The sequence below is a fragment of the Capra hircus genome, chromosome 11, assembly GCF_001704415.2.
Source record: "Capra hircus breed San Clemente chromosome 11, ASM170441v1, whole genome shotgun sequence".
NCBI classification, from domain to species: Eukaryota; Metazoa; Chordata; class Mammalia; order Artiodactyla; family Bovidae; genus Capra; species Capra hircus.
Window position 1 is genome coordinate 98,839,753 of NC_030818.1, and position 27,938 is coordinate 98,867,690.

Below are 27,938 nucleotides of genomic sequence, written 5' to 3' on the forward strand. Positions count from 1 at the left end.
TCTGAAGAGCTTAAAACTTTATTATGGGCAAAAAGTACTGGCTTGAGGACTCACAGCTAAATACAACTTCCCAAGAACAAATGTAGATAAGGAAAGGGAAGGATGTCTGAGGCCTGGCTGGGGCCAGGACTGGGACCAAGGCCAGTACATTATTGAAGCCTGCCCTCGGAGTCCCAGCTGAGCCTGGGAAGGGGCGAGGGGACCCAAGACCATTCAGCCCAGCACACGGAGCACCAGGGAGAGGCCCCAGCCAGGCCTCCCTCACCTCTGCGACAGGAACAGAGCCATGCACCATGAAGAAGTGCTCCCGACTCCCCAAAGACCAAAAGCAGGACTCTTCCCTGGGATCATTCTGTGTTACAGAGACGGGCTCCTCCAGTACCATCTACCTGCCACCTGGGGGATGGCTGAGAGCTGGACAAAGAGCCTCGCAGAATGTGCAGGCACCAGGCAGGGCTCAGGGTTGATGTCACGACCTCAGGGCATGAGCTCAGCCTTCCACTTCTGCAGCTTCTGGTCCATGGCCCGGAGCGTGGGTTCATCCTGCACCAACACAGATCAATCCTACCCCTCTCCCCAGCAGGTCTGAGGAGGCTTGGCGAGCTCTGCCCTCCCCAGGCCTGTCCTTTACCTTCACGAAACAGAAGCGGATATAGTGGTCAAAGAACTTCTGGTGTGGCACGCTGACGAAGGTGGACACTGGAATGGCCATCAAGCCCTGGGGAGGAGGAAGCCCATTCTCAACCATCCCACAGCCTGGCAGGCCTCTGGGGGGCTTCAGGGGATCAGAGGGGCCCATGATAAAGAAGGAGAAAGAGAATTAGCTTCAATGCAGCACCTCCCAGTGCTGTGTCAAGGTCAGAGGTAAAACATCCCAAAGCACCATTCCAAGTTCCTCCTTATGTACAGAGGAGAGAGGGCGGCTGAGAGCAAGGAAGATCACCTGGCAGGTCAGGGCAGAGCCATAGAAGAAATGTCTTAGAATCGTAGCACTGAGCTGGATGGACCTCAGAGTTAACGGGCCAACCCCTCATTGTACAGATGGGAAGACTGAGGCCCTGAGACGGTAGGAATTCCTGCCAGCCCACAAGGCCTATTGGAGCACATTAAAAACAGGCTCTCCTTTCCTTGAAATGGATACAAACGTGAACCACGGCTCAGGGCAGAGGCCGGGCTGGATTTTGGCCCATCAGCTCGGGGGTCAGGCGCCCTTAGCAGTGCACAGCCTGTAAAACACACACAGCCGTAGGCAGAGGCCCAGCCCACCTTATTCTTGATCATCCACTTGACGAAGCGCCTGTCGTAGGGCTCATCTGCCGCTCCGGGCAAGTCAGGCATCTTGTTTTCTGGGGGACAGAGGACGTGCTGGGTCCTGGGCAGCCTCCAGGGCCCCAGCCCCGGCCCCGCCTGGCCGGGCCCACTTACTGAAGTCCGAGATGTCTGTGATGAGGAAGTAGCTGCCCTGGGGGATCACGGGCCGGAGGCCCACGGACTGCAGGCTCTGTATCATGTGGTCGCGGCAGCGCTGGATGTACTGTGGGAACTGCACAAAGTAGCTGCTGGGTTGGCCGAAGTGCAGCTGCTCCCGCTCGAAGCTCTGAGCCACTGCGGCCTGGGGAGGGCGTGGGGGCGGGTGGAGGGGGGGCGGTGAGCAGGTCAGGTGTGACCTGACCTTGGAGCTGGCCGAAGGCCTCTCTTGCCCCACCCCTATCTGGGCCCGCCCCTCACCTGGCCACGCCCAGTCCTGACCACGCCCCCTCACCTGGCACTGCGTGGCACAGTGATAGATGGAGTTCTGGTGCACAGTACGCAGGTGCTTCATGAGGCTGTCCGGGCCAAGGACCCAGCCCACCTGGACCAAGAACATAGGGAGAGGGTGAGGCCCTTGGGGGCCCAGCCAAACCCTTTCCGGATTCCCAGGCCAGCCTCTACCGCCAACGATTGTAGAGGGAGGGCTCCCCATCCCCCCATACTCTCTCACCTTCCAGCCTGTGACACTGAAGGTCTTGCCAGCGCTACCGATGGTCAGGGTGCGTTCCCACATGCCAGGGAGGCTGGCTGCCCAAGATCAAAGAGAGCGGCTGCTGAGACGGGAGTGGGGGCAGGGAGTGGGGGCTGGGTCCTAGCAGGGACCCAGGCTCTCAGTGCCGCGGACTCCACTCCGTGTTAAGCTATTTCCAAGGCTTATTTGAGCCCCTCCTCATGACAACCTCGGGAGGTAGGTGCCACTGTGTTCCCCTGTCCCGAGAGGTGAAGTCACAGCCCCAGGTCACCTGACCTGTGTGGGTCCAGACCCCTTGGTCCTAATCACCAGACCTGCGCTGACACCAGACTGGGCTCAAGGCCCTGCCGCAAAGGTCCGGGGGTACGGGGCGCCCTGGCCGGCTTGGCTCACCGATGCTGATGTGCTGGAACCCATCGAAGACCAACCACTGGTACACCTCGTCTGTGATGCACACCACGTCGTGCTGCTGGCACAGGCTGGCCACCAGCTCCAGCTCTTCCCTGGAGAACACCTGCAGGGACCGTCCCCCACCAGAGAGGCCAGCTCAGAGCAATGCGAGCGCACGGCCAAGCCGGTGCCAAGGGCTTCTCTGCCCTCTCCTAACCCTGCAACAGTGACCCTGTGAGGTCAGTTGTGAGATAACAGAAAATATCTCTATTGGTCTCTGCCCCAGTTTCTGGCACAGAACTCCTAAAACCCTTGCAACTACTAAGGGGTAAAAGCACTGGAGGGTTTCCCCGGTGACGCTAGTGGTAAAGAACCTGCCTGCCAATGCAGGAGACATAAGAGATGCGGGTTCGATCCCTGGGTCAGGAAGATCCCCTGGAGGAGGGCATGGCAACCCGCTCCAGTATTCTTGTCTGGAGAATCCCATGATGGAGGAGTCTGGTCGTCTACAGTCCATGGGGTCGCAAAGAGCTGGACACACTGAAGCAACTGAGCACGCATGCACAAGAGCACTAGAAGCATCTTTTGCTCTCAGGTCTGGTCCTCGATCCTGACCTTGACACAGGCAATGGAAGCCCCTGTACACTCCTAAGAGATAAGAGCACTAGGAGCACTTTTGTTCTAGTGAGGTGACTCTAAGTGGGCTCCTGGATCAAGGCTGGCCACCAGAGAGACCACACAAGCCATGATTAGAAGCCTGACATTTTCAGCCCCCTCCCATATCCCACTTCCTGCCACTTCCCCAGAGAAGGGAGAGGGGTTGGAAATGGAGTTGATAATTGAGGCCTCCATCAAAATCCTGATAGGTGGGGTTTGGGGAGCTTGCAGAGGTGGATGAGCTCACGCGGGCACCCGGAGGCTGACGCACCCCAACTCCACAGGGGCAGAAGCAAGCACCTGTTCTCGGGCACCGCCCAGACCTCGCCATACTTGTCTCTTCACCGGGTTGTTCATCTGTATCCTTTATCATCTCCTTTAATTAACTGAGAACTGTTAGTAGGTGTGTCCCTGAGTCCTGTGAGCCACTCAGATGAATTGAACCTGAAGAGGGGGTTGTGGGCGTCTCAGATTTACAGCCACACGTCAGAAGCACAGGTGACGAACTGACTTGCGGTTGGTGTCTGAAGTGGGGTGGGGGGCAGCCTTGTTAGACTGGGCCCTTCACTGCTGGGAGCTGACACCATCTCCAGGTAGACAGTGTCAGGACTGAATTAAATGGAATTGAACTTTGTGGGACACCCAGCTGGTCTCACAGAACTGCTTAGTGGGGGGAAAAAAAGAACCCCGTGTATCTGGTGTCAGCAGCTTCGAGTGTGATAATGGTAACAGTAAAGGAGAAACAGGTGGGAGACTGGGTCTTCCTTGACATCGGTTCTGTCATGTTCCCATTTCAAAGATGAGAAAAGTGGAGCGGTGAAGTCTCGGGTCCGGGTCTGTGGGGGAGTAATAGAGGCTTCCAGCCCAGCCCACTACCGCTGACACCTTCCCTGGGGATCCCTGCCCCAGGCCCTGGGACCCCAGGAGCCTCGATCCTCAGAGCTCTCCGCAGTTAGCTCTCCCACTTCACAGATAAGAAAACTGAGGTCCCATGGCAGCACACGAGTAACAGAACAGGGACGCAAGCCAATCTGGAGGGGCGCCCGGGGAGGAGGTCCCTCAGGTACCTTTCCCAGGGGGTTGTTGGGTGTGTTGAGGATGAAGGCTTTAGTGCGAGATGTGAACTTGCTGGCCAGCTCTGTGGGATCCAGCTGCCAGCTGCTGCTGGAATCCGGTTCTCCCTTCTGGGGGGGGCTCTGCAAGAGGAGGGAGGCAGGGTGGCAATGCTTACTCCTTGACTTTCATCTGTAGGAATTCGGCTCCTCCCTCCCAGGCATCTGTCTCCACCGGCTCTCCTCTGGGGCTCTGGACACCCCTCCCCCCATCCTGGAGAAACTGGCCTCCTCCACTTCCTTCCTTCTTTCCACCTCCCCGGGTTCAACCCAGCACACTCCTTGGACCTCTCTGGCCACCCACACCCCAACCAGCATCCTCACCGGCTTCAGCGACACAAACACAGGGCGACCCCCTGCCATCAATGTCATGGGCTCATAACAGTCAAAAAAAGGCTCGACGATGATAACCTAGTACAAAGGTCAGATGAGCTGGGGCTGGCACCACCCGGACCCCTCACCCCTACCCAGCCCGGGCTTTGCCCATTCACCTCATCTCCTTCATCCACCAGGGCCTGGAAGGCTGTGAACAGGGCCCCGTAGGCACCCACGGTTACCAGCACGTTCTTGAGTGGGTCTATCTCCTGTCCCAGCAACTTCCCAAAGAAACTGGCCAGAATCTTCGTCAGGGGTGGGTAACCCTGCCAGGACAGCACGGGTCAGGCGCCTGGCTCAGCCTGGGCCCACCCTCCTGTTCAGACACTCTCTGCAATTCTAGCATCTTTCAGCAGCAAACCTGGGGGTCAAGTCAGCTTCTGTGGGGTGGGTTCTTTCACCTCCGCCACCACCCCTTGCCATGAAGCCTGCTCTGTGCCAGGCCTACCACCCAGGGCTGGGATGGATGGGGAACCAGACAGAGTGTATGCCTTCACGAATGACAGTCCAGTGGAACCCTCAAAATAGCAACAACTCCAAGCTTTAAACATCTCCCTTTAAGTTTAAGAGAGTTTAAGGGACTTCCCTTGAGGCTCAGCTGGTAAAGAATCCGCCTGCAATGCGGGAGACCTGGGTTCCATTGCTGGGTTGGGAAGATCCCCTGGAGAATGGAAAGGCTACCCACTCCAGTATTCTGCCCTGGAGAATTCCATGGACTGTACAGTCCGTGGGGTCGCAAAGAGTCGGACATGACTGAGCCACTTTCACTTTCTTGAAGTTTAAGAAGGACTTTTGTGCCATCTGAGCCTCTTGGCAGCCTTGCAAGAGAGACATTGCTTGATTCCCATCATTTAACAGGTGGAAAAAGAGACCCAGAGAAAGGAAATGACTTGCCCAAGGTCATGGCAGGTGCAGTGCAAGACTGAGGGTTTATGGCGCAGCTTTGGAAACCCCTCACTTGGAGAGGAGTATTGGATCTATATGCTTGTTTGCTGAGGACACTTATAACACATTCCAGGGTAAGCCGAGGGACTGAAACCTAAGGTCTGGAACTTAATTAAATGATTTACCAAACCAGATTTGACTGCATGAACATGAACATTGTCTATACATCAAAATATTCCATGAGCAAAGTTAGAAAACTAAGAGAGAAACATTGCAACATAAAGAGCTCTTGTGAAGCAATAAAACAAATACACATAGCCAAATGAAATAATGAGGGCAGTCATGAAAGAAAAATTGCTGATGTTCAATACTGATAGTAAAAGAATGGACTTTCCTGCCAGCTCTGAGACCAGACTATTGATGGGAATGTAAGTCTTATTGGAGGGCAATTTGATGATATCCGTCATAGGCTAAAAGGCTTACTCCCTTTGATTATCTGGTTTTACTTCTTGTGATTTGAGATAAATGCTCACTTACGTGTACACACAAAATATTCACTGTGGCATTGCTTAATAGTGAGATAGCCAAACCAGACCATCAGTGCAGGGCTCGGTAAATAAATTATGGCACCTCTAGTCAGTGGAATACTATGCAGTCATCAAAAATGAGGCTATTTTGACTTGGAAAGTTGCCCCTTTCATACTATTTAATGGAATAAACAAGTACCATAACATTGTATATATAATGTTGAATTTGCTTAGCAGTTCTAGTAGTTTTGTGTGGAGTCTTTAGGGTTTTCTATATATAGTATCATATCCTCTGCATATAGTGACAGTTTTGTCTCTTTCCTTCCAATGTGGATACCTTTTGTTTCTTTTTCTTATCTGATTGCTGTGGCTAGGACTTCTAATACTATCTTGAGTAGAAGAGGTGAGAGTGAGCATCCTTGTCTTGTTTCAGATTTTAGTGGGAAGGCTTTCGGCTTTTCACTATTGAGTATTATACTGGCTGTGGGTTTGTCACAGATAGCTTTTGTTATGTTGAGATATGTTTCCTCTATTACCACTTGGGTAAGAGTTTTGATCATGAATGGATGTTGAATTTCATCCAATGCTCTCTTACATCTATTGAGATAGCCATGTGGTTTTTGTCTTTTGTTTATTTGGTGAATCACCCTGATTTGCTTATGCTGAACGATCCTTGTGAACCTGGGATGTGGCGTACAATCTTTTTTACATGTTGTTGGATTCGGTTTGCTAATATTTGTTGAAAATTGTTGCATCTGTGTTTGTCAAAACATTGCCCTGTAATTTTCTTATTTGGTGCTGTCTAGTTCTGGTATCAGGATGATGATGGCTTCATAGAAAGTCTTTGGGAGTATTTCCTCTTCAATTTTGTGGAAGAGTTTGGGAATGATCGATATAAGTTCTTCTTTGTATATTTGGCAGAATCAGTCTGTGAAGCCAGCTGGTCTCAGACTTTTGTTTGTAGGGAGTTTTTAAATTACAGACTCTATTTCACGTGGAGTGATAGATCTGTTCAAATCATCTGTTTGTTCTTGATTCAATTTTGGTGGGTTTATGTTTCTAGAAAAAGATTTGTGATTTTTTAACACAAATGGACTCATACTATAAACAGTATTGGCCTTCCCTTAAGATCCAGTGGTTGGGACCCTGTGCTTTCACTGTAGGTGAACTAAAATCCCACCGACTGAGCACAGCCAGAAAACCCAAAAAAACAAGGCCCTACTGTATAGCACAGAGAACTATATTCAATACCCTATGATAAACTATAATGGGAAAGAAAATTTTAAAATGGGAATATATGTATATTATAACTGAATCACTTTGCTGAGCACCAGAAATTAACACAACGTTGTAAATCAAGCTGAAGCTCCAATACTTTGGCCACATGATGCAGAGAGTCAACTTTATACTTCAATAAAAAAAAATAACAGAAAGCCACACAAATCTCATATGTGGATATATGTGTGTGTTTATATAAACATTTTTAAAAGTTAAAAGTTCAAAAGTCTAAACACTCAGCAAAGGAGCACACTGTTGGCAGTGCTAGACTCTGGGCGGTGGGAGTGGAAGAAACTTTCCCCCAGACTGTGAGATGCACACCAATGTTTAAGAACCTGCTCCAGGGCTGGCAAATATTTACTCCGTGGTTCTTCACAGACAAACTTTGGATTTAGAGTCAAAAAAAAAAAAAAAAAAAAAAACTATCTTTCATCAGTTTTATGTGTCACCTCCTTCAGGAAGCCTTCCCTGATCTCTCAGGTTTCATTCCCTCCTTCGTGCTCCCAAGGACCCCAAGCTCCTCCATGGCAGCATATCAACCACCTTTGATTTCTGCTTCTGTTGTTTGGTCTGCTGTTCCCACTAGACCATGATCTCCCAGCTCAGGTTTTGTTTTGTTTTGTTTTTAAATCTGTCTTTCCCCCAGGCCATGAACTGTCCCAGGGCCTGTAACAAAGGAGACAGTCAATGAACACTGAACCGTGGCGGGATTGAATTTCAAGGGCTCTGCCCCGTGAACCCTAACATCTAGATTGGCCTGCTCTCCAGAAAGAGCTGCCCCTTCCTCCCCTGGGACCTCTGCAGAGGCCCGTGTCTGGGGGCCCCCAGAGGGGCTGGGAGACTCACAAATGCCTTCGTGTACTGGTTAAGCATGAAGTCCCCGCTGATGGCGTGCTGAAAGGCTTCCACGGCAAACTCTGGGGGTGAGAAGTCTGGGAAGCCTTGGCCCAAGTTTACAACATCAGCCTCCTCGCTGGCCAGTTTGACAAATTCCACCCTGGGCAACAAACAGAGAGTGGGTAGCAGAATCCTCCACCACAACCTGGATTTCTGCTCCATTCCAGGGCAGGGTGAGCAAGGCAGTTGGGCTTGCACTAGAAAAACTGGATAATTAGCACCCATCCTGATCTGTTTACGGTCATAACTGGTCGCATGCTGGTCACATGTCTCAGCCCAGGGCCTCTGCAACTTTCCATCACGATCCACAGTAAGAAATCACTTTTACATCCCAGACTCTGGAGGGACAAACAGGGACTCCACGTTCTCCTTCCAGTGGGATCCACGGCAGTCTTTCCCATCCTGTCCTACTCTGGTCTTTACAAATACTTGCTGAGCACCCCTAAATGGATTTCATGACCTATTCATGCATCTGTTAATGCCACACTTTGAAACATTTGCTCATATCGCCTCTGTTAGTCTATGAGGCAAGTTCTGCTCCTCAGTCGCAATGGGGATGGAGAAGGTGGGATTCAGGGGACTTGCCCGATGGCTCCCAGTTAGCTTTTCCCAGTTGGCTTTTGAGTCCACCTCTGTCTGAAGCAACAATCGGGCCCTGGAGAATGACTCTCAACAGACTGTAGTGCCACCAGCCCTGCCATCTGCCGCCTCTGGCCCCCTACCACCTTTCTTCTGGGCCTGCCTGCTGGCCACCTCTTTAGGGAAGCTGGCAGAGAGGCCGAGAAGCTGGATAAAAAGGCTGGCACATGGCTCCAGGTTGGCAGGGGGCAGAGCAGTCAGGTGTGGTGGCAATGAATTTGCCTAACAATAAATATGTCTAAAATCGGTTCTTCTTCTCTCCAGAGCTTCACAAGGTCTCTGAGGACATGAAGCTGCTGAGGCTCAGAGAGACCCATGACCTGCCCAGAGCCACACTAGTGGCTAAAGCAGAGCTGAGATGCAGAGTCAGATGGTGGGTGTTCCATGGTGGCTGGGACATCGGAGCCAGATCCTCAGGCCGCCACCCGGGGGTCTGCAGGAACCTGGGGCCTCTCATGGCCCTCATCTCTCCTAGCATGCTCCCCTGCTCTGTGCAGTCCTCCCAGGCCAGCCCTGCCCTGACTCCGCCTGAGACTTGGCTTCTCCTGGCCTCAGTCCTCCGTTCTGTAGAATGGGCATGAAAGGCTGAAGAGTCTGCTGCCTCTGTGAGTCAGGACAGACTCTAGCTGCCGCTCCCAGCCAGTCATTCCCTTCCTCTGGGCTGGACTTCACCTTATCTGCAAAATGGGCCAACGGCCTGCCCACCTGCCTCACAGAGAGGACAGAGGGGGCAGCCTGGGGAGCTGGACCCAGGGGGCTCAACCTGGAGAGCAGCCGGACACCATAGGGCCTTTGGACCTGGCCCCCGTATCCCAAACACCAGGGAGCATCAGAGGAGAAGATGGAGGTGGAAGATTTTTGCAAAACACAAAATGCAGTACAGGAGGGGAGTTTGAAAGAAAAAGATGGTCCTCTTTTGGATAAAAACAACAGCCAATGATATCTTTTTTATGTACAGAGGTGGCTCTGTGCTCTTGGCCAAAGGGGGAGTGGGCTGGGAGCAGGGGTTGGAGAAGGGGGAAGAAGGAAGGGCATTCAGTCTGTCTTACACATCTTCAATTGCATCCATTGCATCACTAGTGACAGCGGGCACGTACGTTTTTCACATGTAGAATGAGTCAACTCAGAAAAGATGGTAAGCTCTGCAAGTGTCGGTGAGGAGCTGCCCATGTCTTACCTAATTATATTCTTTAGCTTATCTTGTTCTCTACTAAGTGTGAAATGAAAGACCACCCCCCCTCCCCAGAAAGCCCTCAGCCCAGTGCCTGGTTAGTGCCCATGGCTCACACAGTATTTCATCTCACCCTCCCAAGGCCCTTCAGGGGAGACAGAAGTACCTCCATTTCCTAGCTGGAACCGGAGGCTCAGAGCAGGTGAGTCACTGGCCCCAAATGCCACAGCCAAGCAGGGTGAGGCTGAGACTCAAACCTAAGCAGGTGGCTGGGGGGGGTCTCACCTCTCAAGGGCTGAGGCTGCAAACCTCCCGGTCCGAGTATGCAGCCATCTTGGGTACCACAGAGTCCCTGCCAACCCAGGGACCGCCAGCCCTGCTATCCTTGAGCCAGGGGACCCCCATCACCATCCTCCCCAGTCCTGCCTGGCTCACCACGGGTTGTGGTCGATCCCGTCCAGCCTTCGAGCCTGCAGCCGTTTAGCCATGGTGAGCTGGAGACAACAGAGCAAGCAGGGAGTCAGCTGGAGACAGAGCAAATGGAGAGTCAGCCTGGGCTCGCCCCGGGAAGCAACTGCTCTGTGACCACAGCCTCCACGTCTGCCCCTCCAGGAGGAGGAGAAGGGCAAGGCTCCTCCAGCCTCCCAGCGCCTGATTCCTCCCCGCGCCACCAGCCTGGACTCGCCCACCTGCCAGCCCGGACTCCGCACATCTTGGGACATAGACTGAATTCCATCAGGTTAAAATTTGACCCAGGAGGGGCTGGGGAGGAGGAGCAGCAGGAAGCAGGAGAGCGGAATAGGGTGACTGTGATGGCAGCGGCTTCTTGCTAAACTCTTCCATGAACTTCCCGGAACCCCCTGACCTGACCCATTTTACAGATGAGGAAATGCAGGGAGGAGTGGGAGGCAGTTGCGTTCAAGGTCACATGACAGATAGACTCAGGCCTGTTTGAGATGAGGCCATGTTTGGACTCGGGCAAAGGGGCTACTTGCTCAGTCTTTCAGGGGCTCAGGGGACCACCCCTCCCCTTCCCTGGGTTCCTTCCAGGCCAGCTTCCCCCTCACCCACAGCTGCGCAGACACTGGCCTGGCCCGGGGACCATCAGGCTCAGGTCCTCAGTCCGTCGTGGCTGGGTGATATTGCACAAGTGTGTTAGCTCCTCCTGGCCTCAGTCTCCCCATCAGTGTAATAGGAGCATGGCTTCGTGGTCCCTCGGAGCCTCCTGGTCCCTGTGTGTTGGAGTCTTAGGGGATGGCAGGTGGTGAAGCCCCTGGCTGTATATCTGAACCCACTGTGCTTCACAGCCCGAGTCCTCACAGCATGCTTACCAGAGGGGTCATGATAATCCTCATCTAAAGATGAGGACACTGAGGCTCAAAGAGACTTGGGGCCTTGCCCAGGGTCAGAAGAGGAGCTGCACAGGCCTCTGGGTCAGGACGACAGCAACAGCAGGGCTCCTAGCACCTGGCCCTGGGCCTGGAGAAGGGTGTGGGGACCGTCTGTACACCAGCCAGGCTTTTCCATCGCCTGGGAGTCCTGGCGATGTGAATGGTTCAGAGAGAGCCCAGCGTGGAGCCTCGCACCCAGTGGGTACTTTGCTAACATTGGCAGCCCTGTACTTTCACCAGGCCCTAATACCGCTTGCCAGGCCTGGCACTCAGCTTGTATCGAAATAGTGGAAACGATAGCATAATCTTTGCCAGGGAAATTGTGTGATCCCCAAAATGTTAGACGGCAGTGATTATTTGGTGAGTAAACAGACATTTTTCCTTCTCTTCCTTAACAATTTTTTTTTCACATTTTCTAAAATAAATGTTTTATTTTTATGATTAAAAATATGGGAGTAGATTACATTTTAGAGGAATGTTTATAAATGTGCTGTACTGATATCAATAAAACAGGCAACAAAATAGCATGTATGGTATGATTATGTTTTAAAAAATACCCCTGCATATGCTTGTCTATATACATTTTTTATGGTAATGTGTGAATGGAAAAAAAGTTTAGAAGGAAACGTAGTAACACGTTAACAAAGGTTCCCTCTGAGTGGTGGAATTGTAGGTGATTGAATTATGGGTGTGCTTGTATACGTTTCCAAGTCTTTTTGTCCGGAGATCATATCATCTTTGATTCTGAAATGTGTATTTTTGCAAACTGCACCTTCAGATGTATCTTAGAACCTATAGAATGAATTTAATAGGCAATTTCCTCCTCCCTTACTAGTCCCTAAAATAACAATGTATCTTAATATTGATGTCATTATGGGTTCAAGGATATAAGGACTTGCTTTCGAATTGGGTATGCATCACGTTAAGGAAATAAAGTGAAGATGAGTTGGGGCTGTGGTGGAGAGGTGAGTAGAGGTTGGAGTGAGGGAGTTTGAGGAGGGTTGAGATGGCTGAAGGAGTAGAGGGGTACAGGGGCACAGAGAGAGAACAAAGATGAACCGAGCTGAATGAGTTCAGGGAGGAGATGAAAAAGGGGGGAAACTCGAGGTGCTCAAAGGAGTGACCCTTGCGTACATCACACACTACTTGGATAAGGGAGGAACCAGTGCCTGTTCTTGAGTTTATGCATAATGCATTTATTCAGCCAGCATTTATGAAGCACCTACTGTGTACCAAACCCTGGGCTGGGCTAGGGGCCGATGGGGAGGCTGCAGCACCAAGGATGCAGAGCTATAAGCTAGATCAGAAGCAGGGGCAAGGGAGGGGCCCACACCCAGGCTGCAGTCAGAGAAGGCTTCCTGAAAGAGGAGGCTGACGCACAGCTTTGAAGCCAGGACCAAGCCAGATCCCAGGAGCCCCAGGCCAGAGCAGCAGAGCTCGGGGGGGCAAGAGCACTTACAGTCTGGTGCAAACACCGGGTGAGCGAAGCTCCAGACTTCTTTCCCCGGAGGGGCCCCACCAGGTGCAAACAGATGGCCGTCGCATTCCTGAACATGCCTCCCAGAGCAGTGGGGCGACGTCCCCTCCAAGGGCAGAGAAGGGAGAACACCCTGGCCGGAAAAATGGCTCCGGGCCCAGGACTTGGTCCCCCTGCCCAGCTCTAATAACAAGAACAATAAGGGCTGGTATTTATCGAGTGGTCGCTCTGCACCAGGCACGGCAACAAATGTTTTGTTCGACGACTATCCTTCAGTCCTTGAAACCCTGGGACCACCCCCCACCCCAGCAACCACAGTAACCCTTTCAAAATGCTAAGAAAAAGAGAGAAAAAGATAGTGCTAAGTTGTGTCCAACTCTTTCGAGCCCACAAACTGCAGCCAGCCAGGCTCCTCTGTCCATGGGATTCTCCAGGCAAGAATACTGGAATGGGTTGCCATTTCCTTCTCCAGGGGATCTTCCCAACCCAGGAATTGAACCCCGGTCTCCCGCAATGCAGGCAGATGCTTTACTGACTGAGCTATGTGGGAAGCCCTCAAAATGTAAATCACCTCTAGTTAAAAATGATCCAGGGGAAGATTATGGATGGCTTCTAACATCACAGAGCCAGGCCTACCTCATGTCCTGACTCTGGAAACACACATACCACCTGTAGACCATTTCTGTGCTAAAACCAATCTGAAGCTGATCAGGCCTTAAAAGAGATTCAGGAATTCCCTGGTGATCCAGTGGTTAGGACTCGGTCCTTTCACTGCCAGGGCCCGGGTTCCATCCCAGGTCAGGGAACTAAGAACCCACAAGCCTTGCAGTGCTCCCAAGGGGGAAAAAAAAAAGATTCAACAAACATAAATTAAAACGTGAATGCTTAGAAAAGAAGAAAATCATTGAAGGACACACTGCACAATTTCAAAACTTACTAAAAAGCTAAGGGAACCCAAAACACAGTGTGGTACTGCCATAAGGATGGACATATAAATCGAGGGAATAGGATTGAGAGCCCAAAAGTAAACTGCTATTTGATCAACTGCTGTTTGACAAGGGGGCCAAGAAAATTCAAAGAGGGACAGGACTGACAGACTGATAGCTCTTTCTCGATTCTGTGGGTGGTGGTGCATGGCCGTTCTTAGTTGGTAAAGTGATTTGTCAGGTTAATTCCGATAACGAAGGAGACTCGGGCAGGCTAACTAGTTATGCGACCCCCGAGCAAAAAAAGAAAAGAAAATTCAATGAAGACAGAACAATCTTTTCAACAAATTGGTGTTGAAACATCTGGATATCCCCATGCAGAAGAATGAAACTGGACTCCTACCTTATAAAAAAAAATTAACTCAAAGTGGATCATAGACCTAAAAGTCAGGGGTAAAACTATAATCCTCCTTGAAGAAAACAGGAGTAAAGTTTTTGACCTTGCATTAGAAGACGGTTTTTTAATATATAACACCATATATAGCAGCTTTTATATATCACAACACAAGCAATGAAAGAAACAATGGATTTAGACTTCACCAAAATTAAAAACTTCTGTGTCTCAAAAGATACCATCAAGAAAATGAAAAAACCCACATCGGAGAAAGTATTTGCAAAGTATAAATCTGAATCTGTCCAAAGAGGTATAAATTGCTAGCAAGCACATGAAAAGATCCTCAAGATCGTTAGTCATTAGGTAAATGGTACACTAAGACACAACTTCACACCCACTAGAATGGCTATAACAAGACAGATAATTACAAGTGTTTCAAGGATGGTGGGAAATTGGAAGCCTTGTATATTGCTTCTGGGAATGTAAAATGCTGCAGTGGATGTGGAAAACAGTCTAGAAGTTTCTCAAAATGTTAAACATAGAGTTAGCATATGACCTAGCAATTCCGCTCCTAGGTATATACCCAAGAGAAATGAAACACAAAAATATGTCCATACAAAAACTTGTACACTGGGATTTCCCTGGTGGTCCAGTGGCTAAGACCTCACACTCCCAATGCAGGGGACCAGGGTTCCATCCATGGTCAGGGAACTAGATCCCTTATGCCGCAACTAAGACCTGGACTTCCCTGGTGGCTCAGACAGTAAACCATTTGCCTACATGTGGAAGACCCGAGTTCAATCCCTGGGTCAGGAAGATCTTCTGGAGGAGGAAATGGCAACCCACTCCAGTATTCTTGCCTGGAAAATCCCATGGACGGAGGAACCTTGTAGGCTACAGTCCACGGGGTCACAAAGAGTCGGACGTGACTGAGCGACTTCAGTTTCCTTTCTTTCTTTTAAAAATCCTCATATTAAGAATAAAACCCGAAGTTTCAACCATATCCTACGAGCATATACTACGACGCCATATTAGATCAGACATGAGGGCCCAGGTCATTTCCTACCACCGTTTCTCTCGCTTGCTCTCGCCCAGCCACGCTCATCATTCTTGTCTGTTAAGCTTCCTTGTCTTATATCAGCGCCAGCAAACAGATTCTGCCTTGGGTCAGAGCAAATACTTTAGGCTTTGCAGGGCAGACAGTCTTTGTCGCAGCTTCTCGAGTCTGCTGCTGCTTTGGGAAAGCAGCCTTAGATGACACATTCACATACCCGAGGCGGCAGTTTGCGTTGCGGCCTCACTTCTCTGATGAATCTAAGAAAAGCTGTTAATTTTTATCTTGGCTCAGCTTTTTGTTCACAAGGACAGTGTGATGACTTCCAAGCTCCTTGCACACAGGACTGCAACCTGCAAGTCCAATATAATCTACCTGCTCACAACATTTCATAACTATCAGTGTGACCCTCTAACTTTACTCTAGAGGAGAAATGAAAGGACAGTAATTCATAACCCAGTCATGGATACAAATGCTCAGGCTTGCCCACACTAGAAGATTCTAGGAAGTGGATGGTTGTCGGCCCTTGCTTATAAGAAATAAATCTGGCCTATGGGACGTTCCTGGTGGTCCAGTGGCTAAGACGCCCCGCTCCCAATGCAGGGGGCCTGGGTTTGATCCCTGGGCAGGGACCTAGATCCCACATGCCACACAGATCTTTTCCCATGTGCCACAACTAAGATCCAGCGCAGCCAAAAAAGAGAAAGAGGGAAACAAAGTCTGGCCTAAACTAGGCAACTCCCTAGCCCAGTCCCTTCTAAACTCCGCTCCCAATCCAGCCTGTTCCTCCAAGGTCTTTCAAAGCATTTCAGAGCCCAGAAAACTCATCACCTGCCCCAAGGTGGGGCACGTCCTCCTCTGGTCCTCACTCAGTCATCAGCTTCTCTGGAGCATCTTCTCTGACCAGGTCCTGGCAAAGCGCTGAGACCACAGCGTGGACCAGGCCTGTCAAGAGATGCCCACAGACACTGTCTCCATTACTATCCAGCAAGATTTCCTGACCAACGCGAAGGTGTGTCTTATGGCTCGAATCGTGTCCTTCGAAAGGATATGTCCAAGTCCTAACCTCTGGTAACCTGTGAATATTTCCCCAGTGGCTCAGGGGTAAAGAACCTGCCTGCAATGCAAGAGACATGCTGGACATGCAAGTTCAATCCCTGGGTCGGGAAGATCCCCTGGGGATCTTGGGGTTGGTCCATGGGGTCGCAGAGAGTTGGACACAACTGAGGGACGAAACAACAACCTGCGAATGTGGCCTTATTTGGGAACAGGATCTTTGAAGGTGTAACAGATTTAAGACGAGGGACTTCCCCTGGTGGTCCAGTGGCTAACAGTCTGGGCTGCAGGGGGCCCAGGTTTGTTCCTTGGTCAGGGAACTAGATCCCACGTGCGGCAACTAAAGGTCCCGCGCGCTGCAACTAACACTGGCCCAGACAAAAATAGCAATGCATATATGCTAAGTCACTTTAGTCATGTCCGACTCTGTGACCCCATGGACTGTAGCCTTCCAGGCTCCTCTGTCCATGGGATTCTCCAGGCAAGAATACTGGAGTGGGTGGCCATTCCTTTCTCCAAAAAATAGTAATAATAGTAAATAAACAAATATTTGAAAAATTTAGGATGAGGTCTCAATGGATCAGAGTGGACGGTTGCCAGTACAGTTTGTTTCCTTGTAAGAAGAGAAAAGAATGCAGACACACAGGAGAAAGGTCATGTGAAGACAGCCGCTGCTGCTGCTGCTGCTAAGTCGCTTCAGTCGTGTCCCACTCTGTGCGACCCCTCAGACGGCAGCCCACCAGGCTCCCCCGTCCCTGGGATTCTCCAGGCAAGACACTGGAGTGGGAGAGGCAGAGATTAATGTGTCTCCGAGCCAAGGAACACCCAGGACTCCTGACAGCACAGAAGCTAAGAGAAAAGCATGGACCAGATTCTCCTCTGGAGCCAACAGAGAAAGCATGGCCCCGATAACACCTTGATTTTGGACTTCCAGCCTCCAGAACGATGAGAGAAAAAATTTCTCTTTATATTTAGAACCACCCGGTGTGTGGTACTTTGGTACAGACGCCCAGGAGACTAATACAACTGGACACTAGAGGGCGCTGGGGGCATGACCCCTGTGGGCAGGCCTTCCCGGGGGCTCCTTGGAGGGCGTGGCCTTCAAGCCCAGTCCCAGAGGAAGGGAAAGGATGCCAGGCGGTGCAAAGGCCCGTGGGGGCGAGCTGGGAGATTCCAGGGGCTGGGAAGTCAGAGTTCACCCTCTGATTTACTCCCTGCGGCTAAGAAAGTGCGATTATTATCTGAGGAGGGGCATTCCACCCAGTGTCTGGGAGAAAGTGCTGGCCTGCAAGGCCCCTCAGCAGAGGATGGGAGGTGCACCGCCTGGTGTGAGCCCAGTGCTGGCCTTGGAGGGCACAGCCGTGCCTGTTCTGGGGGGACCAACCATCCCGCGTGCCCAGGATTGAGGGGTTTCTCAGGACACCAGACTTCAGTGCTGAAACTAGCACCATCCTGAGCGAACGGGGATCGGTGGTTCCCTTAGATGGGCCGAGTGCAGGGGTGCCTGCTCCCATCCTGTGTCTGACACCCTGCTGACTCGCCCAGATGGACTTAATCTTAGGGCAACCCCCCTCCTTCACCACCTCCTGGCCACTTGGTTCAAAATCTGCGGCTGCCTGGTAGACACAGGGTGCAGCTCTGGGGCACTAGAAATATTTTGAAACTAGAGGGAGGTGGTGGTCATGCAACATTGTGAATACACTAATTGCCACTGACTTGTACACTTTAAATGGTTAACTGTGTGTTCTGTGCATTTTACCTCAATTGTGAAAATGTATGGGGACTTCCCTGGTGGTTCAGTCGTTAAGACTATGCCCTTCCATTGCTGGGAACGTAGGTTTGATTCCTGGTTGAGAAACTGACATCCCACACGCAACTAAGCCTGCGTGCTACTAGAGAATCCAGGCACCACAACAAAAGATCCCGCGTGCCGCAACTTAAGACCCGATGCAAAATATATGTTAAGAAAAAAGAGGCATGTGGAAGACAACATACTCCGCTTGCATTTTAAATTATACAGATACAAATGTGGTGGTGCGTACATACGCATACACATACATAGTTCTCGCTTCCCGCTGCGCTGTGAGACTGTGAAAATAACCATTCAAGCTGCAGTAGTGCAGAGAAAACTGAATAATGGGAAAAATTATGATCGTTCAGTGACCTTTCAAAGGTGTTGTCAAAGCATTAAAACTTCTAGATGATGCAGGGGCCACAGGAGACACGGGTTTAATCCCTGGGTTGGGAAGATCTCCTGGAGGAGGGCATGGCAACCCACTCCAGTATCCTTATCTGGAGAATCCCATGGACAGAGGAGCCTGGAAGGCTACAGTCCATGGGGTCGCAAAGAGTCAGACACGAATGAGGTGACTTAGCACTCACACACACATCATAGACATGAAATAAAGATTTCTTAAAAAAAAAAAAACAAACCTCTTGATGGTCTGTTACAAATGTAGAGGGAGGTGAAAAAGTAGTGAAACTAATAATACTACATTTAATACTTATTAAATTGCTAGTGTAATTTAAATTAAAACATTGAGAATTCAAGTATTTTCTTTCATTGTAAAAAGGTATCAAGGATGACCCAGCAATCCCACGTCTGGGTATACATCCAAAGGAAGAAAGTCCTATCTCAAGAAGACATCTGCACTCCTGTGCTCATTGCCACATTCTTCATGAGTTGACATTTGGAAACAACCTGAGTGTCTGTTGATGGATGAATGGATCAAGAAAATATGGTATGGATGAATATACAATGGAGTATTATTCAGTCTTTAAAAAGAAGGAAATCCTGCTATTTGTGACAACATGGATGAAACTGAAACATGTTACGGTAAGAAAAATAAGCCAGAAAGAAAAGAGACAAATATTGCACAATATCATTTATATGTGGAATTAAAAAAAAAAAAGAAAGAAAGAAAAAAGTTGAACTCATGGAAGCAGAGTGTGCAATGGTGGTTGCCAGGGGCTTGGGAATGGAGGAAACAGGGAGAGATTGATTAAGCAGTACAAACTTCAGTTACAAGATGAATGATTCTGAGGATCTAATGCATAGCCTGGTGGCTACAGCAGACAATACTTTATTGTTGTTTAGTTGAAATCTGCTAAGAGAGTAGATCCTCTCCCTAAAAAAAGAGTAACTACATGAGGTAATGGAGGCATCATTGACTTGTTTGCGGGAGTCATTTCACCAAGTACACACAGAGTAAATCATCACATTGTATACTTCATATTACAATTTTATCTGTCAATTATACTTCAATAAATCTGGGGAAAATTATCGAGTCGTTGAAACAGTGCTTGCCTTCCAGCTGTGTAGCTTCAGATACAGAACCAGCATCTTCTCTATGCATCGGTGAATCATCACACTCCTTTGTAAGTTCAGATCAACTTAAAATACTTTATCCTTTGTACTTTCAATGCTATGAAATGTATCTGGCAGTTCCTTTAATGTGGTGTTTTTGCTGGCATCATTTCCTTGGGACAACATCATCCTTTTTGCCAGAACCGCTTTCACTCACGTGTCGATATGATGTGCCCTCACTAAGTTTCCCTGGCTGCATAGTTAGAGCTTCTGGAACAGCAAATCGCTGCGGGTTCAACATTCCCAGTTCAGTTCAGTTCAGTTCAGTTTAGTCGCTCAGTCGTGCCCGACTCTTTGAGACCCCGTGAATCGCAGCACACCAGAGCCAGCTGTTCTTCTTCTTTTTTTTTTTTAATCTGCGTCACACGATTTATGGGATCCTAGATCCTGGATGAGGGATTGAACTCATGCCCCCTACATTGGAAGCTCTGAACCTTAACTGCTGGCAAGAGAAGTCCTTGCCAGCTGTTTAAAAAATCATTCTATTTATCTTCAATTCGGATTGCACGTTCAGTCTCATCACTCTGCATGTCTGCGCTGCGCTTTCATGTGTGCGGCCCAAGTCCCTCTTTGGGGGAGCTATTTCCTATTCTTTTGCTCACACATTTTTGTAAAATGTCACATGGGTTTATCACTAGGAGACAGGAGGCAACACAAACCACATGCTTTGCTGTCTGTGTAGGAACTGAATAACACGCATGGTGACCAATCCTAAAAGAGATCAGTCCTGAATATTCACTGGAAGGACTGAGGCTGAAGCTGAAACTCCAATATTTTGGCCACCTGATGCGAAGAACTGACTCATTGGAAAAGACCCTGAAGCTGGGAAAGATTGCCGGCGGGAGGAGAAGGGGACGACAGAGGATGAGATGGTTGGATGGCATCAGCGACTCGCTGGACATGAGTTTGAGTACACTTTGGGAGCTGGTGATGGACAGGGAGGCCTGGCTGTGCTGCAGTCCATGGGGTCGCAAAGAGTAAGACCCGACTGAACGGCTGAACCGAACTGAACTGACCAATCAACAACAGGCTTTGAAAGACGTGATGTGATTGGTCACTCACCGTAGTGCATCTGTCATTTCCGCAGTGATTTGTGGACGGAAGAAGTAGTAGCAAAGTTCATATTTGGTGCAATTAATCATAGGTGAATCCCAGGGACAGGGGAGCCTGGTGGGCTGCCATCTGTGGGGACGCACAGAGTCGGACACGACTGAAGCGACTTAGCAGCAGCAGCAACATAATATGGCAAATGAAATTTGAACTGTGTTATTGCGGACTTCCCTGGTGGCTCAGACGGTAAACAGTCTGCCTGCAATGCGGGAGACCCCGGTTTGATCCCTGGGTCCTGAAGATCCCCTGGAGAAGGAAATGGCAACCCACTCTACTATTCTTGCCTGGAAATTCTCAAGGATGGCGACGCCTGGAAGGCTACAGTCCATGGGGTCGCAAAGAGTTGGACACTGGTGTTATTTAACTATACTGGAAAGCAAGGACTGCCTCATTATGTACTGTATATGCTTGTGTGTAAATTATGAAGTGATTATTTCCCTGGGATTGGGTTGGGGAGGGTCTTATAAACTTCCATGTGTGTATGTGCAGGCAGGCCTGTTCAGTCCAACTGTTTGTGACTCCATGGACTGTAGCCCGCCAGGATCCATTGTCCATGGAATTTTCCTGGTAGAATACTGAAGTGGATAGCCATTTTCTACTGCATGGGATCTTCCTGACCCAGGGATTGAACCTGTGTCTCCTGCATTGACAAGCAGATTTCTTTACCATGGCACTACCTGGGGAAAAAAACTGTTCTTGTTTTTCTTTTTGAGGCGGTGTTTTTGTTTATTTAATTAATTTATTTATTTTTGAGGCAGTGAAATTCTGGTATCATATCTTGGACTGAAGCCATTTACTAGCTGTATGACTTCTGGCAAGTTACTAAACCTTTCTGAGTATCATTTCTGAAATGAAAATAATGATAGTTCCTGGTCCATGGGTTGTAGTGAGAAGTCAATGAGTTAACACATGAAAACCACTTAGTCTGGTGCCAGGCAAGGAGTCAGTGTTTCAGAAATGTATCATTGTTATTATTAAAATTTAGTCTGAGAAGTGCTGCAGTGCAGGCAGCTCGAGGGAGGCCAACCCTGCCTGGAGAAGGGAGCTTAAACGCACCAGGTGACCTTCAGAACACCTTTCTGGGCAGCTTCCAAGGCATCTAAGATCTCAGACTTCCTGCCTGCCAGGCAAGGGGCTGGTGCCCAGCGGTCAGTGCCTCCCCCAGTACACGCCTCCATCAGTCTAAGCAGCTATTGGCCACCGTCTCGGCCAGAAGTCACCAAGACTTGTGAACAGCGGGTGGATGACCCCTCGGGACAGGCTTCAGTGACCAATCCTCTGGCTGCTGATGTCAGCTACACCTCCTGCTGGATGCAGCCTGGAGGGAGACCGGATAAAGTCCAAAGCCTTCTAACTTGGCCTCTGGAGCAGGTCTAAGTCCAGACGCTGCAGCTTCTGTATTCTCTCCACTCTCAAATACATAAATCCTTTGCTTCTGAATAGATGTTGCCCACCTTTGCTCAAGCTATATCCTGTCTGACAGGCCTTTTAATCTGACCCCCTAGCAGGGCTGAACCCCGGCTCTGAAGTCTCCTGGGTCAGTCTGGGCCCTCTCCAGAACTCAGATCATCTATGATGTGCCTGACTCCTGTGCTAAATACTCATCTTCACAACAGCCTTCAGGAAGGTGTCATTGTCCCTGTTTTGCTCAAGAAGAGAATGAACAAAGCTCAGTCAGCTGAGAGAGCCTGAGCTGGGTGGGATTCAACCCCTGGTTTACCTGTTTCCAAAGTCAAAACCTGTCTCCCACAAAAATCCTTTTGGGAGGTGGGTGCTGATGCCTCTGTCAGCTCCCCTGCATCCAGGAGACCATCAGCCCTGGCGACACGAGCCATGCCTTATCCAGCTTCCACCCTGCATGGCAGCTTGCAAGGACAGGCAAGGTGGCTTTGGCTTTACAGCCTGGCTGCACATCACCTACGCCAATTGTGTGTAGTAAGGGTGTCAGGTTTTCATGTTTCTCAATAGTGGCACACTTGGTGTTTGGGCTGAGTCAGTTCTTTACCAGGAAGATCTACATCTTCCCACGGTGGCTAGAAGGATGTTTACCATCCTTGGCCTAAATATGTCAGAAGATCCCCCTCCTCCCCTACCCTGTCCAAGTACTGAGAAAACACAAACCATGGCACCTCTGGAGGCAAGACCAATCTGTTATACCAACAACCACAGAAGATGAAAGCTTGGATTTAGAACTTGAGCTTGGATAAAATGGTCCCGGCTCCACTCTGAACGAGATATAAGACCTTAGTCTTGCCACAACCAGACTCAGGTTCCTCATCTGTGCAATGGGGACAATAATAAATAATAATGCAATCACCCTCAGAAAGCATTTAGCACAGGTTCCTGGTCCACTTAACCTGTCAATGACAGCAAACTGTTAACATTTAAACCTCTAAGACTTTCCGTAAAAATTAGTTAACCAAGTAGGACAATAAAATCTCTTGTAGATAATGAATTATTTATCTTTTGGTTTGTCTTGGATGTACAGAGTCCCTCCAAGACAACTGTCTGATGAAAACTTGTTGAATCAATGGTTCTGCCCCAAGGGAGGTTACATCTGTCTGGGCAGCTCTAACAAGTACACTGACTCAGACACAGTTCCCCCTTAGCTTTGGGTTTCCCAGGTGGCGCCAGTGGTAAATAATCTGCCTGCTAATGTAGGAGACAGAAGAGATGCAGGATTGATTCCTGGGTTGGGAAGATCCCTGGAGGAGGGCATAGCAACCCACTCTAGTATTTTTGCTAGAGAATCCCATGGACAGAGGAGCCTGGTGGGCTACAGTCCATAGGCTTGCAAAGAGTTGGACATGACTGAAGCAACTTAGCACGCACGCTCGCCCCTTGGCTTTGGAATTAGCTAAAGAGAGAGAAATGGTTTCTGGAGACTGTAGGCTCCCAGGCCAGAGGGGCTGGTGGGTGGGGAGCCTGAGTGAGTTACACAGTAGAAAGGCCACTCCTTTTCCCTCCTGGCACAGGATCCAGATCCAAAAATTGAAATCTCACTCTTTGGGGCAGTTTTACACATGGAGGAGAAAACAATACATGTGTATATATTTAGCGCTGGCAGAAAGACGAGAGTCATATCAGTTGTACAAACGTAGAAACTGTCAGAGTGGGGAAATGACTTACCCAAAGTGAAAGTCCTGGGAAAGCACAGCAGGACCTCAGCTATGAATCCAAAGCTTGTTTCACTGTACAAGAATGAGGAAGTGAGATGAGTGTTCGGAAAATATTTCAGGGAGCGGGCAGTGCCATCTGAGAGTGGGAAGTGGCTCCAGGTCTACTAGGGCAGGAGTAACGGTGATTCATCCCTTGCTGAAGCTGGAGTGACTTTGGCTTGCTGGCTACAGAAGGCTGGGAGAGGGGTGTACCCAGCTAAATGTCCCAGCACGTGGGAGACCTGACACCTCAGGTGAGCACGAACGGCCAGGAAGACAGGAGGAACATTTCCGTGCTGACAGCTTTGTTCACATGGGCAGAGTTTCTACGTCAGCAAGTTGGCTGCCACCCAGGGACCGAGTGAATGGGGGGATGGGCATCAGTATGAAGGACTTTCTCATTGCTGTGCTTAACTGGTCAGTCGTGTCCGACTCTTTGCGATACCATGGACTGTAGCCCACCAGGCTCCTCTGTCTATGGGGATTCTCCAGACAAGAATACTGGAGTGGGTTGCCATGCCCTCCTCCAGGTCTCACTGCTAACCCTCCTGCATTCCTTTGTTGCCCCAAGCTGGATTATGACATTAGGGAGTCCTCCGCTTCGGAGATGTGGAAGGTTAAGTGCAGTGTGGAGAGTGGGATGCCATGTTGGAGGCACTCATGTTGCCATGAGGAGGCACTGTCTAGGAGGAAAAAGCCGATTTAGGCAGAAACCAGACAGATCATTTCTAACCTGCACAGTCTCTGATTGTGTCAATTATTTTCAGGTATGAATGTGTCTCTGCTCCAGGCCCCAGCTTCATCATTTCTCCTCCTAGATACCTTATGCATCTTTCTCTCTCTCTCTTTTTCTGGCTATGCTGGGTCTTTGTTGCAAGGCATGGATTTTTTTTTCTCTAGTTGCAGAGCATGGGCTTAGCTGCCCTTAGGTATATGGGATCTTAGTTCTCTGGCCAGGGATGGAACTTGTGTCCTCTGCATTAGAAAGTGGATTCCTAACCACTGTACCACCAGGGAAGTCGCTTATGCATCTTTCAGTCAGGTTAAATGTTACCTCCTTTGAGAAGCCTTCTGTGACTCCCCTGGGGCTGAACCAGATGGCACGTCCTCTGTGCTCCCAAGGCCTGAGCTTGCCCACCCACCACAGTACTCATCACAGATGCCAACAGCTGCGTTGTCTGTTGCCCTCACCAGACTCTAGGGACAGGAACTGTGTCTGCGCTGTTCTCCATCAGCTCCTCAGCCTCTGGCAGCTCAACTAACTGACCTGAGGTGTCTCAAGGAATTAGTGCTGATGGTCCCAGGAGGCTGAGGGAGAGACTGAGGAGTTCAACAACCTTTCTAGAAGTTGGGAAGTGAGGACCTCCTTTGGGCAACTTTTTTTTTTTAAGTATACTTGATTTACAGTGCTGCGATGGGCAACTTTCTTAACTTCTCTGTACTTCACTTACTAATCTGTAAAATGGGACTAATCTGTGTGTAAGGCATAAAGTAGGACATGAGGGAGCACTCAGTGTCAGCAATCATAGTTAGTTCTGCAGGAGGGGACATGGAGGCTCAGGGGGGTATGTGCCAGGTCCAAACTCTAGGCTAGAAAAGGCAAGTCTTGGACTCCAGTCTGGGTGCTGGCCTCCAATCTGTGCCTCTTTTCATTCTACACTGCTTGTTGTTGCCTGTCTGTTTCACTTCCTCAGTCAATAGACAGCCAATGAACAGCTACTGGATGCCTGCTGGGTGCCAGGTCCCAAGCTGAGAGCTGTAAGGCTGACAACAAAAGATGCTTTTCAGGAGGCAGTGGGATGAGCAAGAATGGCATTAGTGTAAAATGCTCCCGGGCTAAAATTCCAGCTTTTCCACATCCTGGCTATAAGATATTACTAAAGGTCTCTGATCTCTGAGCCTGTTTTCTGCTTTAATAATGAGGAAATACAAGACTTCCCAGCAGGAGAGCTGCAACCTAGCACTGGGCACCACTGGATATAAATGGAAGCCAGTTATTATTAATATCCTCAGCATCCCATTTTATTTTTAACCAACCAGTGCGCATGGTAGTTAATTCTTCCCCCTTGTCCAGGCACCCAGGACCTGGTTCTTTGTCCCAGGCCACCACAGTTAATTACTTGCGCATTTCACTAGCTGGGTGATACACACACCAGAGGAACCAGAGATCAAATTGCCAACGTCCGCTGGATCATCGAAGATGCAAAAGAGTTCCAGAAAAGCATCTACTTCTGCTTTAATGACTATGTCAAAGCCTTTGACTGTGTGGATCACAACAAACTGTGGAAAATTCTTAAAAAAGAGATGGGAATACCAGACCACTTGACCTGCATACAACTGGACATGGAACAACAGACTGGTTCCAAATCAGGAAAGGAGTATGTCAAGGCTGTATGTATGTCAAGGAGTATGTATATTGTCACCCTGCTTATTTAACTTATATGCAGAGTACATCATGAGAAACACTGGACTGGATGAAGCACAAGCTAGAATCAAGATTGCAGGGAGAAATATCAGTAACCTCAGATATGCAGATGACACCACACTTATGGCAGAAAGCAAAGAACTAAAGAGCCTCTTGATGCAAGGGAAAGAGGAGAGTGAAAAAGTTGGCTTAAAACTCAACATTCAGAAAACTAAGATCATGGCATCTGGTCCCATCATTTCATGACAAATAGATGGGGAAACAGTGGAAACAGTGGCAGACTTTTTATTTGGGGCTCCAAAATCACTGCAGAAGGTGACTGCAGCCAATATTAAAAGATACTTGCTCCTTGGAAAAAAGTTATGACCAACCTAGACAGCATATGAAAAGCAAAGGTCCGCCTAGTCAAAGCTATGGTTTTTCCAGTAGTCATGTATGGATGTGAGAGTTGGACTGTGAAGAAAGCTGAGCACCGAAGAAATGATGGTTTTGAACTGTGGTGTTGGAGAAGACTCTTGAGAGTCCCTTGGACAGCAAGGAGATCCAACCAGTCCACCCCAAAGGAAATCAGACCTGAATATTCATTGGAAGGACTGATGCTGAAGCTGAAACTCCAATACTTTGGCCACCTGATGCGAAGAACTGACTCATTGGAAAAGACCCTGATGCTGGGAAAGATTGAAGGCGGGAGGAGTAGGGGACGACAGAAGACGAGATGGTTGGATGGCACCACCGACTCAATGGACATGATTTGGAGTAAGCTCCGGGAGTTGGTGATGGACAGGGACCCGGCGTGCTGCAGTCCATGGGGTCGCAAAGAGTCGGACACGACTGAGCGATTGAACTGAACTGAATGAACACATACCGGCAGACGCCCACGCCCCCACTCACGTTCTTTCACACAAACGGTAGCAGCGATCAACGCTGTTTTTTTCGTCCCTTCACTTTTCCATCTATGGTATCTTGGAAGCGGTCCCCTATTAGTGCATGGTGAACATTTTTTTTTTTTAGCGGTGGCACAGTATTCCATTGTAAGGATTCTCTTTTAACGCGGTTGCCGTTACTATTATCAATCTGGGAACTTCGAGGACTTGGGATACTTAGAGCTGTCAAGTTGGAGTCCAGCATCCGGTTCCAGCCCCGGCTCCACCCAGAATTCACCCAGTCGCCCTGGGCTCCCTCTTCCCCACCCGTACCGTACGATCGCGCGAGTGGGGGTGGGGCGGGGGATGGGGATGCAGAGAGGACCAGCCTGGCGGATCCCAGTGTCCGAGTGCGGGTCGGCGAGAGGCGCGCGCAACAGCTAGGGGCTGAGGTCAACCTTTCCGGCGTAGCCACTCCGCTATACCAGCAGCACCAAACGCAGCGAGTAGTCTGGCACAATCAAGCTCGGAACCAGCTGTCAGGCCCTCCCTCCTCGGCACCTGATCTCGGGGCAACAACGCTCCAGCACCGGCTACTCACCCCCGCCTCCGCCGCTTCACCCTTCGTCCCCACGCCCCGAAGGTTACAGCTATCCCTGTCCCTTTAAGGGGGCGGAACCAGGGCTCCGCTACTTCCGCCCCAAAGCCACATGGCGCCAACCGGGAGCAGAGCGGGTGAAGGCGAGGAGAAGAGCGCCCCTCAAAAAGATGGCTACGCCCCGGG

The 27,938-nt window shown here is 49.7% G+C and overlaps 1 protein-coding gene across 9 annotated transcripts; it reads right to left on the reverse strand.

The window, feature by feature from the left end:
- On the reverse strand, positions 1–27,889 carry KYAT1 (kynurenine aminotransferase 1). 9 transcript variants are annotated; one of them, XM_018055925.1, is made up of 15 exons: positions 27,756–27,846; positions 23,838–23,899; positions 12,784–12,984; positions 10,369–10,457; positions 8,073–8,223; positions 4,653–4,802; positions 4,486–4,572; positions 4,117–4,245; positions 2,396–2,516; positions 1,982–2,058; positions 1,763–1,852; positions 1,426–1,612; positions 1,267–1,346; positions 632–718; positions 1–543 (listed from the first exon to the last, which is right to left on the reverse strand). In XM_018055925.1, the coding sequence occupies exons 3-15, from the start codon at positions 12,877–12,879 to the stop codon at positions 478–480; spliced, it is 1,410 nt and encodes a 469-aa protein (XP_017911414.1). In that variant the 5' UTR covers positions 12,880–12,984; positions 23,838–23,899; positions 27,756–27,846; the 3' UTR covers positions 1–477. The 9 variants fall into 9 exon arrangements, with proteins under 9 accessions (XP_017911414.1, XP_017911421.1, XP_017911419.1 ...); XM_018055932.1 differs by lacking the exon at positions 12,784–12,984 and having other exon boundaries at positions 10,369–10,427; positions 27,756–27,843; XM_018055930.1 differs by lacking the exon at positions 12,784–12,984 and having other exon boundaries at positions 27,756–27,843.

What these genes read in the sequence shown, in the direction of transcription:
- KYAT1 (XM_018055925.1), bottom strand. Translation starts at nt 12,879, where the DNA reads ATGTTCAGGAATGCGACGGCCATCTGTTTGCACCTGGTGGGGCCCCTC. An exon ending in CCCGGTGTTTGCACCAGACT is followed by an intron (nt 10,458 to 12,783) that starts GTAAGTGCTCTT and finishes CTCTGTCTCCAG; the next exon opens with CTGACTCCCTGCTTGCTCTG. An exon ending in ACTGTGCCACGCAGTGCCAG is followed by an intron (nt 1,613 to 1,762) that starts GTGAGGGGGCGT and finishes CGCCCTCCCCAG; the next exon opens with GCCGCAGTGGCTCAGAGCTT.